At 36.0% G+C, this 14,990-nt stretch overlaps 1 protein-coding gene across 5 annotated transcripts in view; it reads left to right on the forward strand.

The window, feature by feature from the left end:
* Positions 1-14,990, forward strand: part of PTPRM (protein tyrosine phosphatase receptor type M) — a 475,841-nt gene that overhangs the window by 252,884 nt on the left and 207,967 nt on the right. For all 5 annotated transcript variants that reach the window (XM_013130096.3, XM_031052840.2, XM_031052841.2 and 2 more), the window contains exons 9-11: positions 2,127-2,236; positions 6,878-7,079; positions 11,643-11,745. In XM_013130096.3, coding sequence (XP_012985550.2) covers positions 2,127-2,236; positions 6,878-7,079; positions 11,643-11,745 — 415 coding nt within the window. The remainder of the gene's footprint in view (positions 1-2,126; positions 2,237-6,877; positions 7,080-11,642; positions 11,746-14,990) is intronic.

Consider the following 14,990-nt stretch of genomic DNA (forward strand, 5'->3'; position numbering starts at 1 on the left):
TTTCCTATAGAATCATGTGCTCAGCATTAAATATTTGTCCTTCATTTGTGGTTTAATTTTTTCTTCTAGCTTTGGCTTTCCAACTGCTGGACACTGTTAGTGGCTTATTCAGACAGTATCAGTATATTCTATATACTGACATTGAGCTATATATATATTCCCTTCCTTTTCAGTATTTTCAGCTAACATGAGGGGTTTCAGATCTCATTTTTTAAATTTTGAGCAATAATGTAATTTATTAATGTCTTTTTTTCAAGAAAGCATGAAACAGAATTGGCTAATGTGGCTCTGTAATGTTCTAATAATATTACATGGAAAGGTTATGCTGTCCTCCTAAGTCCTCTGTGATATTGTTGTGATATTGTGATTATACTTGCAGGGAGTTTACTGGAGCTCTGTTAGCTCCAGTTAGCTGAGTTAGCTGAGTCTTTTGACCTTGCTTTTAACTATTTTAAAATGCATACTGTTCAAAGAAACCTCATCAAATGACTGGCATTGCTTTGTATAACAGATCTGTCCTCCTCCCAGTTTTATCATCTGCGATCTGAACAGGAATGGCTTTGCATTTTCTTCCAGATCAGTGATAGATTTACGGCAAACATGTTGGAGAGATTTCTAGAAACAAAAATCAACAATGATGAGTTCCTCTTATAACAAATACTTGGAGTCTGTCATTTAAACCTATTAAATCATTTACCATCTGCTGTCTTGGTTTTGTATACTACCAATTTCTAATCAAAATATATGAGGGAATAAATTAAACAATTTAGGAATGTATAGTTGCTATTGCAAAAGATCTGACAAAGCATAGCTAACAAAACATTGCTTAATTAGAATTAATTCTGCTGTCATCCTCTAATTTTGATTCAGTTCAACTGTAGGATGACAAAGCTAAAGACCTTATTGTTATCTGAGCTTTTCATGTATTTTCTGTAGAATTTCGCATAATATTTTCTTATTCCTGGCCCTCTAGAACTTTATATTATTCCAAGACCTATTAAAAACCAGCATCAGTAGTTGAGAGAATACCTTGGAAAAAAATTGCAACTTTTTAGTATCCTGTACACCTCCAGTAAGGTACATAAATCTGGATGTAACACAACAGAGTATAGTGACCCAAATAACCATCATAATTTTTCAAATCACACAATCATGTAGATTGCAGGGGACCTCCAGAGCTCATTTAGTCCAGCCTTTTGCACAGTGTGTTCTACTGTATTTTCACATACAGTTTGTGGAAAAGTGCTAACCCATCGATGCCTGTTGCCTCACAGCAGTCCTATGTGCATTTTTCAGGATTTTCTTTTCTCATTCCATTGCAAGTGTTCCAAAAATAAAATTACAAATATACGTCCATGTGCTGTCTACACATATTCTTCTCTCAAAACTGCATTGAGATTGGCTGAGGGATAAGGAAATTTGTTGCAGAACGAACAGTAAACAGAAATAGATATCTGACAGTGGTCTGACATCCCTGACTCTTCAGATCTCATTCTCATAAATTAAGAGACTTTTAAGAAAAATAAATATGGTTAGATATTTGGTTTGGCTACTTCATAATTTCCTTACATTCAACCTGTTGTAGGTCTTCAGGTCTAATGTCAGTGAGCATTGCTGTTCTATTCAACACGTGTCTCATCTTTCCAAGCTAACCATTCTAGGTCAGTCTGTTGAAGCTGTACCTTGTTACTTCAATACTTGTCCATTTTCATATATGAATGTTTACTATGTTTTTCCCAGTGGGACAGTAACACTATTGATAAGTAGGTACCTCAAGTAGATTTACTTGCAGGAATTTATATTTGAGTTATTGCCTAATTCCTTATAAAATGCTGTCTTGTCCTTTTCTTTCATTAGTAGTATTTATGGGATAAGTGTTATGCTCACTAGTTCCTTCTTACACTGAAGGTGACACGTTTCCTTTATGGCAGAGTTTTGTTATATTAATCATTCTTCTCCTGAACTGCCCTGGCCAGTAGTTGATTGAATCAATTCCCCAGACTGCTTCAGTCTTGGAGAATTAATAGTGGGACAGGTTTTATGCCTCAACAGTCCAAATATTAAGCAGAGTGTCTCCTTCTGAAATTTTTCTCAAAAAATCATTTTTTTCTCTTTTTATCCATTAGTCCCGAGTGCTGTGCCACTTGAATCCATTCAAGGGAGCACCTTTGAAGAGAAGATTTTTCTTCAGTGGAGAGAGCCAGCGCAAACATATGGTGTAATTACTCTGTATGAGGTACCTAGCATTTTGCCATGTTTAATTTTTTATGTATAGTTTTGATTTTCAAAATGCATAATTTGTAAATAATATTTTCATTTTTTTACAGTGTATGTAAAACTACTCTTCTTTTTGAAGATAGTACTGGTTACAAAGTAATAAAATCACATACGTAATGTAGGAGTGAATTATGCAGGAAGCAAACTGTCCCTGGGTTATCAGCTCTAAGAAACCTGATATTTTTAGAACCATGTGATACAGCATTCTACCTAGTAATGTGGATCAAATATTATAAAGATTGAAAGAGAGATCTTAGTGAATGTTTTAAAAAATAGGAGGCATTGCACAGTGGTGACAGCCAACATCACATTTAGATAAGACTCATTACAGGAGCCTATTGTAACAGAAACAAGCAGGCATAATTAAAAAAAAAAAAAAATAAATCCCCTAACATTTTTTAAATGCAAATTAACCAAAATTGTATGTTGTTAGATGTCTAAAAATCTCTGCTTTTCCTTGTGTAGAACCTTTGCCTGAATACCTTTTAGAAGAATTGACAAAAGACTGCACAGATTAAGCTGTCAGACAGTAATCACTGTTAAGCTTCTTACCTGACCTTACTACAAAATTGGTATTGAAATGCTTTGTTTAAAAAAAAAAAACACCTAAATGAGATACTGTGTAAAAGAAAAGTTGAATTGAGTGGTAACCTATTGATACTGTTTTGAAAACTACTCTATTGTAAGAGGATAAAATGTTATGAAAAAGTCTGAATTGATTTTTTTATAAAACTAACTACTTTCCAGCTCGTTCAACAGTTGCCTATCTTCAGGGATCAGAATGTTTTAGTTCATATGTTAATGTTCTTACTGATGTTAGGCTTTATGTACATAGACACACACCATGATGAACCATCTTTCTACTTACAAACACACATGCACATCTAATTACATTGCTGAGGAGTATATGCACTGTATACATGCAGTTCATTCTGCAATGTATATACATACAGAACTTCATAATCTGTAATGGCAGATGTGCAGATGTATTCAGAGATGGAAAAGAACAGCATGACCAGACTTTCTAAGGTAGTCAGGACTTGCAAGTCAAAAGAAACTAGTATTCCAACAGTGAACAAAATATTGAAAGGTAAATGCTGGTATCTCCTTATACTGTTTATATAATGCACCTCAAAGCAGAGTCTGAGGGAGCAAGGCAAACAGTTAAGTCATAAACTTGATTTAATTACTTTTTAAGTAAAAGATCCCGACAGACTGATACAACCAAACTGTCCCCAGTTTTAAAGATGCCAACTCAGTCCAGTCAGGTGGCTAAATGTGTATAGACACCTAGTTGCTGAAAGTTTATTTGTGAATACTTTTTTTGCCCTGATGTTTGCTTATAAGCCTAAAATGTATCACAAAGGTCTTATAAATATGACTACTAAACTACCCAGAGAAAAGCAAATATACACAGTGAGTCATGGGGGCATTTCATCTATTTGAAATGTATACTTGAGGTGAAATATAAAAGTATACTTCAGGCATATTTTATCTAACTGAAGCAGGTCACAGGGTAAGATCCAGGCAAGTTAGATGAAATTTAGGTGCCCGTGGTTTATAGGTTGATTTAGATTATTCATGATGTCTCGGTGCTGTCAAGGTAGTGGATCCAGCACAGCTCCAAACAACCCAGGCTTGAGAAGTGAGGTTTCTAACTCCTGCCTACAACTTATTGCAAGCCAAGGCTTAGAAAAAAAGTCATCTAAGCCCTGGCTGTGTGTACATCAAATATTCTGATATTGAAAAACACAGCCATTAAAGTTGCTCTTACACAAACCTATGCTGTATTTGGTATGTTCATGAAAACTGTGGTGCCCTTGGCATTCATCTTTCAGAGAATGGTCTATCAGATGAGCACTAACCTAGTAAGGTCAGGGTAGGGGACATTTCAGATTGAGGGATTCCCAGTTCATTATAACATGCTTGTAGGGGAGTGACTGAGGCACACAGTGAGGGGCAAATGGTCCTTCCATTTACCTGTCACCTGCCATTGGGCTGTACACAGCCAAGGGTAAAAGAATTGTAGTGCCAGGAGGAAAGCAATTATGAGAGTGCAAGATACTTAAGTCTGGGGTTAAAGAGGCATAACTTGGGTGAGGCAAAACTTCAAGTATGTAAGCCTGAGTCAGACCTAGGAGCAAAGTTGCTCTTTCCAGGGCAAGCTTTTTAGCTGGTAGCTGGTTTTTATAGGGTAGCAGTAGGCACCTTCTTTCAGCAAGAGGTCCGAGGGTCTTAATCCCAGCAGACACATGAACTTAATGTGCAGTCCTGAGTCTGCATCCCTTCAGCCAGTGAGGAAGCTCAATCTTCTCACCTCTGTATCTAGCATTTCTTACTCTGAGTACCTAACTTTACATGTTGTTAAAAATCCCATAACTTAGCCTGTTTCCCGGGGCCAGGCATTTTCTTTTAGTGCCTGAAGGAGACAGTCTTTTAATACATGTGGATGTCACATATATTAGAAGTGTGTTGAAGTATCAAGTATTAAAGTATTCATTGCTATTGTGAAATTACATGCAAATCCAATTATTTTACCAATATTTAAAGAAAGAAGCCTTTAGATGAAGAAATGACATAATGACGAATTATACTATTTTGCTTCGCTATCAGCAGTACAGATCTACAGTTGGAGGAATAAAAGGATTAGTCCTTTGGGCAAGATTCTGTCTAAATTTGATAAAAATAGTGAGGATCCAGTAAGAAAATGACCCTCATGACTCTTTTTTTTATCCATCATTCTGGATACATCTGGAACAGCGGCTCTTAGCTATCTAATAACTAAATGCTGCTAAAAAAATATAAAAATCTAACATAGACCATGGAGTCTCCAATATCCTGGCACTATTTTGAATAGAACTTAAATGAGATTTTGGAAAATCCAGTTAGGAATCATAGAAATGTAGAAAACAGAGTTTAAAGGGAGCAGCAAGACATCATGTAGTTCATGAAACTTAAACAGCAGAGGTTTAGATTGGATATAAGGAAGAAATTCTTTACTGTTAGGGTGGTGAGGTACTGGAATGGGTTGCCCAGGGAAGCTGTGACTGCTCCATCCCTGGCAGTGTTCAAGGCCAGGTTGGATGAAGCCTTGGGTGATATGGTTTAGTGTGAGGTGTCCCTGCCCATGGCAGGGGGGTTGGAACTAGATGATCTTGAGGTCCTTTCCAGTCCTAACTATTCTATGATTCTATGATTCTATGTACCTGCATCAAAACAGGATCAATGTGTATAAAATGTAATTATAATGCAGTTGTTCAACCTGTCTTTTAGAATCTACAAAAAAAGTTCTGACCCACTCTCCCACAAGCAGATATAACAACAGTTGCCATCAGAAAGGGAGATTATTTTGGGCAATACGTAACCTTTATTTCTTTACTGATAAAGGTTCAGATATTTGGCAATGTAATATTCTTCTGTCATAAGTAGGAGAGTGAGTTGAGCTGTTTTTAGGGCACTTCCAGTGCAGTTTATGGATGAGGAGTTGTGGAAGATCTGCCTGTATCTACTGAAATAACGTTGGAGTTTATCTAGGTGGTATCAAAGTTTTTATTACCAATTTTCTGCACTTTATTAGTGTTATGTTAGATGGGTCATATAAAAATCAATTTTCATTAAGTCAGAGGTTCTAGGAAATTGCAAGTGTTTAAGGTGTGCAATGCCAACACTTAGATGTTTCTATGTACTGTCTTATTAAGTATAATGATATGGAATAAATATAGCTAAAGGAGTATCAGTTATCACTTTGTATAATAAGAGTGGAATTATTTGCATAAAATGAAACATTAAAAAGGAGGGATGAATCATTTTTACTTTTTTAATGGATTTCTTATTTTTAAATTCTCATTACAGAGCATAGAAATTAGTAATTAATAGAAGAAATCTGGATCAAGTTTTACTGTGAACTTATATTAACATTTCTAATGAAAAGTGAAAATACTGTTTGAATCAAAGAAAGAGCTGAGGATGCAATATACACTCTGCATATATTACTTAACATTTTATCTCTGTTTTCCTCCAATGAGTATCTGACCTAGGTACAATATAATAACCTGAAAAAATCCAAATTAGCAATTACGATAGCTAAGCTTCAGACTAAAATAGAAGCTTTACCCACTTCCTGAAAAATTTGCCTTAAGCTGCCCTTATCATCTTTTATGGATAATCTTATTCAGAGCAAAGTGTAATTATAGTGAAGTCAGCTGGAACTGGATGCTATAACTTCTGTTATTTGCTTATCTGTTTACCTGGTTGTTTTGGTTTTCCTGTTGTTATTGATCGAAACCAACAGTAAGATGAATTTAAAAAATGACACTGTTAAAGCCAGCATCTTGAAAGAATTAATGTAAGCCTTAGCCCATCCTTTAGAGTTGTAATCCAGCTGCCTCTAAGTCTCTGTATCTATAAAAGTAATAACTCATACCAGTTACAGCTGAGTTTCTGTGTCCCTTCATGGGATTTGGAATTTGAAGAGTACAAGAGAGTAAGATAGCTTATCATAAAATGTCTGACAGCGCATACATCCAGAGGGTTTACTGGATAAAGATGCAATCTCTGTCCATCTGTTCAAGGCAGTTTATAACTTTCTTATTCTTTTCAGATCACCTACAAAGCAGTCAGTTCCTTTGACCCAGAAATAGATTTATCCAATCAAAGTGGACGAGTCTCAAAGCTAGGAAATGAAACGCACTATCTCTTTTTTGGACTGTATCCTGGCACTACCTACTCTTTCACCATTAGAGCCAGCACAGCTAAAGGCTTTGGACCTCCAATTACAAATCAGTTCACCACTAAAATATCAGGTACTTGATTAAAGAATATTATAATTTGCTTATGATAATATCATGCATAATTCTTTTGTTGTTTACTTCCTCCTTAGGATTTAACAAGCAGCTAATTGAAGAAATAAAATACATGTTCATCTCTGAAGATGTCAAAGTGACATATATTAACATATTTGAAAAACTTCCAAGTGCTTAAATACCAGCTAGTACTTTGAAATTCCTCTTCACAACCATAACTTATGACCCAAGAAACCCTATGAATTATGTGCCTGCAGTCACTGCCAGCTGCTGTTGCAACATTTAGCATAGGGTTTTTTGGACATGAGGATGAAGGTTTCATTCAGGGCTTAGTCAGCCTTGACGTGGTTCTAAATTAGTACAGTAACGGTGCTGGAAAATCTCTTCAATGAGCCATGAACAATTGAGAGTAGAGCAGAAATACTGTATGGCTAGCACTCACTTAGAAAGTGTAGCTAACTGCCAGCTTGAGTATGTTCCTAGCAGGCATGTGGACTGAACTGGATATGAAACTGTATTAGACAAGAACATCAGGACCAGTGGTTTTCAAATAGCAGCAGCATGCCTTTGTCACTTCTGCAAATCCATGAACAATGTTTTAAAGCCCTCCCAGAGGCAAAGAAACACTTCATTTCTCTAGCTGATGGGATGCAATACAATTGCATTTTCTAAATGGTTATGTAATTGATGACAAAATGTTTTGCAAAGTTACAGTTGGAATCTCTTTATTCTTCACTTCTCTACAATCTTCATGGGAATTAAACTGACAGTTGAATTAATAATATTAATTATTAAATTTATTAATAAATAAAAATTATAAAAACAAATAAATAATTTATAAAATATTAATTATTAAATTATAAATATTAGTAATATTTATAGAAAATTGCCTTATCTATTTGTGGTCAACTGTGCTTTTCAAAAAAGGTAAAGGAATGCATTTGGGTGCAACATCTTGTTTCTTTTTTGCTCTCATTCTATGTATTGTCCTCATCACTCATTTTCTGTCCTCACTGGAATGAAAACAAGTAACAAATGTTAATCAGAGATATAGACCAATTTCTTTTAGGTTATTACAGGAAAGGGCAATTAATGCATGGTGGAAATTATTGCCAATACAGAAGTTAGTTTATAATAATTATTTTTAGGAAGTCTTAACATAATTAACAGTGATCAGTAAAAATGGGATTCATTTTTCATCCCATTTCCTATACTGAGCAAATCTTTCTCTGTCAGGAATCAATTTCTGACACATCAAGACTTGATAGGACTTAAGACAGCAGAATCAGCCCTTATTAGAATGAGGAAGGAAGGAAGAAGACTAATGAGAATAGATGAGAATTCAGACATCTGAGAATAGTGCCGGATCTTAAATTTTTTTTCTTTTCTAAATTTGATATGTCCCTAGCTAAAACTCAGTGGTGTGAACAAACATTTCAGGGATGTTTGGGAATGAGAATAACCTCCAAGCTACCATGTGATGAGGTTTTGCTAGCTATCTTGTCTGCACCCCACTCTCTCATTACTTTGTGTTAGTTATTGTGCTAACAAGGAATGCTTATGACTTGTCCATGGGTAGTTAAAGCCATGGACAAGCTTTAATCTCCTGGGGAATTTAAAATAAAAGCAGAGTGAATATATTTAGAATCATTTCTTAGTCTTGTTGAAAAATCACAACTGAAAGTTTAGCTGTTGAATATGGTATCCTCTGCAGTGTTATTGGCCTGTGACCTCATTGTCTTCCTGTAAAGCTTTGAGGCTCTTGATGTGGCCAGTGCTCTCCATTTTGGAGATATATGAAACAAAACCACTGAACATTTATGAATGAAAGGGGTTTGGTTTTTAGAACAGATGAAGTGGCAACAGTGCATTCTGACCAATTTCTGGATTGAGTCATTGCATTTTACTTTGTCTAACTTTAGACTGCATTTTCATTTGAATAAGATACTCAAATTTCCTGTCTTAAGTGTTTGAGTACTGTTCCGTACTGTAAATAGTTGGTATGTTTCATTCTACAGTAGTGTGATTGGCACTGATGGATGAAGTGGTCTGTATGTAAATATGTATTACCAAAAGCAGAGCTGGTAGCAGTACAGGCTATCAGAAATTATGGGTACTCTATTAGAAGACTGTTTTCTGTTGCATATAACTTTGTGAAAAGTCAGCTGTGTGGGCTGAAATTTTGTATGCTGCCTTTCATACTAAGAAGAATTTCATCCATCCGAGGAACATGGCTGACATTGTGAAAAATTCTGCTGACTGATACATTACTGAAGCGTTTCCAAACTGGGATTTAAATATTTAGCAAGAAGAGAGATATCAACCTGGACCATCACTCTGAAAATCTGTACAGATTTGGGCAATTTGTAATTTTTACAGTTTACACATAAATGATGGAAACTTGACAGAATTGGGCAGCAAATATTACCATAGTTACCATACTTACTGAACAGATTTAAGTTCTCTGAGCTTTGAGAGCCTTGCTTGTGTGTTCATCATCTCAGTGTGGCCCAACACAGAGAATCTCTAAGTGCATCTGAGCTTTTTGCTTCAAAAGATGCATGCAGTTGCAAAAACCATGGACAGAAAAAATATCTCCTGTTTTCTCTGAGTATTGATAGTCTCCTTCTTTACATGTGAGCAGTGTGGAGGAGAAATACTCCTAACCTAGGCAGGAGAAAAATGGAAAAGTAGATAATATTCAAATATCTATGGTGAAGAGAAAGCATAGCCAGGACTGGAAGGTGGGACTTGGAGAATCACAACTCATACTCTGGTCAGGAAGACAATTGTAGTAGGGGAGGGGAGGTAAGATTAGTTTAGAGTGCATGTAGGAACCCAGGACACATCAGTTAGGAAGATTACAAGACTTGTTAAAATGTAGGCAGGAGACCAAGGGCAAGAAATGACAATTGCAGTGTTCCAAAAACATTGAAAGTCCATACAGCTTTTTGGAGATGCACTTACTCTGTGCTTCCCTTGTTTTCTTCAGGATGACCAACTTGAAAATGGGGCATTATGTGAACAAATTCTGAATATTCAAAACTGCAAAACTAAAATATGTGAAAATTGTGTCTGAATCTTTAAAGTACTGCAGTATGCCTTTAGACTTCTCAAAGTGGGTACCCAGTTTACTTAAAATTATTAGTTTAAATGTTTGTACCTTATATCCAGGAGCGTAAACAGAATAAAACCCTCTCACCTTACAAGGAGGTTTTTGAACACTTTTTTTACATTTGTAAAGCATTTCAAGACTGGTGAATATCAGTGAAAAGCAATGAAAGTGTTAATGTTTTCACAGCAGACTGATGAATTGTGGACAAAAGTGTTAATGTCTCATGTTTACTTGGATATGTAAGGCAATATGAATAATGGAGAGAGTTCATATGCCTTTCAAGTAGATGCAGCTGCTACTGGGAAGGTGAAAAACACTGGAAAATACACTTGAAAGAAAGACTCATGTTGTTGCAGCTATAATTTGTAGAGGGGCCCACAGGTTGCTATATGTATGAGGAGCATACTAGGAGTAACTTATTCAGCATGGTACACAAAGTGTCCAGTGACTGGAAGTTTAAGCTAAACAAACTGAGATGCCAAATAGGTCTCCATATTCATCATGAAGTATAATTAACCATTAGAAGAACCTGCTGAAAAAAAAGGATCTTGTCCCCTGCTAAATGTGTTTTCTTTTTCAACATGAATTAGTTTAGGGAAGTTCACTGCCCAGCGTTATTCCTGTGGCCAGAAAAGATCATTGTGATGACAGCTTTTTGTTTCTGTAGTCTTTTAATCTGCTAATTGTGTATCATCATTAACAACTGGAGTATAAGGATACAACAGGCTGCTAAACAACCAATTAAGCAAGCAGCCTTCCATCCAGTATAATGATAAAATGTGACTAGATGATAGCACTGGAAAAAGTAGCAACAGTAAAAGACAATAACTGAGGCATCGTTCAGTTTTATCCCAGCTGTAGTTCCTTAACAAGGACATAGCTTGCAAAAGTGCCATTGAATATGGCTTCAAATGAAGATACTCTCTCATGGTGATAATCCTGATTCATTATTGTAAATTATGTCTGTGGTGGATAATGGGCCCTGGACAGTTACAGCACTAGTTAAAATTCCAGGAATGACAAATTCTGAGAGTGCATCCCAATACAACTGACATACTGAGAAAGCTGGGCTCAGTTTCAAAAACTACAGTCACTTCAGCATGCGCATTCGCAGATGCTCTTCTTGAGATAAGTTTTCTCTTTCCAATTCATGAATTCTCAATACTTTCTGCAAACTTACTCCTACTAGTGTCTGTTTTCTGTCTTGAAATTGGCAGCAAGATGAAATTTCTTTGTTTGGTTTTCCTTTTTTCTCCCCCCCCCCCACCTCCCCGAAGTTATTTAACAGTGGTCTCACACTTGTATTGTAAATGGAAAGCATCTTAGACATATAATGTGGTCTTTTATATTTGAAGAAGTCTTTAAAATTACCTATTCAAATAAAGATACAGCTCTTGAAAGAAGAAATACAGGAATAATTATTATTTCTGCCTCTTTTCTTATTCTAGCACCCTCTATGCCACCATATGAACTTGAAACACCTTTGAATCAAACTGACAGCACTGTGACAGTCTTGCTGAAACCTGCACAGAGTAGAGGCGCTCCTGTCAGGTACTGAGGGGAAAATCTTCATAAAATTAAAGCCAAACTGATTAATTTCTTGAACATGCTTTTTGGGGATTTTCTACACAGCAATCAGTGTCTAAATTCATGTCTTTATTAGCTCTAATTAAATTAAATAACTGAAGAAAATGAAGTGCTTTGATGTTGAGTGTTTGTGTATTGTTTAAAGGATTTGATCCAGATGCAAGTGGCTTGTTCTTTGAAGATAAGGAACAAAGCCATAGTTCTGTTGTGTGGGTGGCTTCTTTAAGGTAATTGCTTACTGCAATGTTATAAGTTCAAGGGCATATCACATATTTTATACCGAGCTACTGTCTTTAATATTCAGTCTTCTTGTTTACTTCACAGATTTAAGATAAACTCCTAGTAAGCTAGCCCATTTAAACAGTATGTACTGTAACATTCAGAAGGGATTTACATTTAATTGACCGTGATAGCAGAAATAGGGAAAAAGAAATCAACCTGGAAAACCAGTAGCTCATATTCTTTAGTGCTATATAGTACCTGCTAATGAATTTCCAATTTGCAGAGGTTTATTTCACTGCCAGAAACATGGTACTGTGTAAATCCTTCATTGATTGGAATAAAAGATGCCTACTTTTAGCTGAAGAAAACAAAGGAATGATTAGATTATTTTGAATGCAAACTGGTAATGAGCTCAGTACTGTGAATAAATGAAAATACAGATAAGAGAAATACAGATATTTCAGAGGTTTAGGCTGTTTACCTTTGGCTAACCATGTATCATTGAAAATGGTGAATTTTTTTATTACTGGAGTAAGTTTCCACCTGTAGTGCATGATTGTCAATTATTTTCATTGTGATGCTAAGTTCTGTGGTGACTTCTCTTTGAGAAATATAGATCTGGTAGACACATATATGTGTGAATGAAAATAAATGTGTTTTGGGTTTCTCCAGAATATTCAATGTTCCATGTAATTCGTGGTTTGGTCTTTTACTATGCAACATATTTATCATAGAATCATAGAATTATAGAATAGTTAGGGTTGGAAAGGACGTTAAGATCATCTAGTTCCAACCCCCCTGCCATGGGCAGGGACACCTCATACTAAACCATATCACCCAAGGCTTCATCCAACCTGGCCTTGAACACTGCCAGGGATGGAGCATTCACAACCTCCCTGGGCAACCCATTCCAGTGCCTCACCACCATAACAATGAAGAACTTCTTCCTTATATCCAATTTAAACCTCCGCTGTTTAAGTTTCAACCCTTTACCCCTTGTCCTATCACTACAGTCCCTAATGAATAGTCCCTCCCCAGCATCCCTGTAGGCCCCCTTCAGATACTGGAAGGCTGCTATGAGGTCTCCACGCAGCCTTCTCTTCTCCAGGCTGAACAGCCCCAGCTTTCTCAGCCTGTCCTCATATGGGAGGTGCTCCAGTCCCCTGATCATCCTCGTGGCCCTCCTCTGGACTTGTTCCAACAGTTCCATGTCCTTTTTATGTTGAGGGCATCAGAATTGCACACAATACTCCAGGTGAGGTCTCACAAGAGCAGAGTAGAGGGGGCAGGATTACCTTCTTTGACCTGCTGGTCCCACTCCTTTTGATGCAGCTCAGGGTACGGTTGGCTTTCTTGGCTGCAAGTGCACACTGCCAGCTCATGTTCTATTGCTGCCTTATGTATTATATGTATGTAGGTTTAGGTATGTAGGAAATGCTATCCTGTTGGTCATTAAGAAAGCTTTTTTTAAAAGAACATGTGAGACTTTGGATAACTCTGTACCAGCTGAGGGAAAAAAAAAAAAAACAGTCGAAAACAAAAAACTGGAAGGCATTTAAAGCAGGTTTAATGAAACTGATTTAGCAAGTTAGATTAGAAACAGAATGATACAATATTTATCTTACTTTATTTCACAAAGCTTTAATGTAGTCATTCTAAATTCAAGCATCTGGATTAAAATTATACCAGTTGAAGTTGTTTAAATACAAATGTATTAGACCATTAATAATAATAATAGTAAAAAAAAAAAAGATTCATTCCTTTTATCTGCATCCTGAACTAAAGATGATTGACTTCTACAGCAGTAGTGACACATCAGAAACTTCTGACAGTAGAAAGGAGCTAGTTAGGAGATTAAAGTATGCTAAATGAGGGTCTGAGTAGTTAGGAAAATAGGAGGGAAGATTTAATATAACATGAAGCTGTAGAACTGACAGATGAACACAGAGTGGCAAATTTACCGAGGTCCATTGCAACAGGTTCATAAAAAGAATGCTGACTGCAAACTTACAATGTAAATACTGAGTGAAGGAGTGTGAAAATTAAAGAATTTCTTAATACTTACAACATTTTATCGTGCATTACATTCTCAAGCACACTGTCATTGCACAGCTTGTAGAACACATTCTACATATGGATTTTATCATCTTAATCTGTATTCATCGGGTGTTAAAAGTTTAGTCATACTTCATTTATGCACACCACTTAGCAAGATGCCTTGTCTATTGATTCTGCTACAGCTACCAGCTTGGTTAATGCAGATTTTTGAAACTGCACTAAGCTTGCAGTGTAAATGATTGTTGTTGTTTTATTGATCAACACATCAGCCATGTCACATAAAACTTTTAAATTCCTGAGATGGATAAGGAGAGCACAAATTCTGCTGTTCAAGTCAACAAAGGCAATACCTGAGGTCATTCAGAATTCCAAGGGTTTTTTTTTCTCTGATTAAATTCATTTTCTCTACTTAGTATGAAACATCCTGGTATCTTACAACTTATTTAGAATCTGCACGCAACCACTACAACATTAAAGGAGAGAAAAGGCAATGCTGATTTTTTAGATGTTGATTCAAAAAGCAGACTTCATAGAATGTTCAGGAAGCCCTGTTTACAATGATAAAGTGTACATTAATCATGAAGGCCAAATGGCATTCCAGGTTGGTTTAGAATTAATAAGACTGGACAAGATTATAATGTATTTTGTCAGAGTTTTAATACAAAAAATACTGCTTGCTCTGTCTTCAATTTCCATCATGTTTTACGACTTTTGTATTTATTTCAAGGAGATTATTTTGGAATTATATATGTTTAAAGCAGTAATGCATTCAGTAATGATGAGTGTATGTGCTTCTTTAACAGCTGGCTAAGCTATTTTGATTTTTAGAATTATTGTATTTTGAAAGGCTTTTTTTATATCTAAGATGACGGCTCTGTAGAATTGTATAACACATGTCTTCTTGTATCTGAAGGGGGCCTATAAGGATG

Source organism: Melopsittacus undulatus, chromosome 1, assembly GCF_012275295.1.
Source record: "Melopsittacus undulatus isolate bMelUnd1 chromosome 1, bMelUnd1.mat.Z, whole genome shotgun sequence".
Classification (NCBI taxonomy): Eukaryota; Metazoa; Chordata; class Aves; order Psittaciformes; family Psittaculidae; genus Melopsittacus; species Melopsittacus undulatus.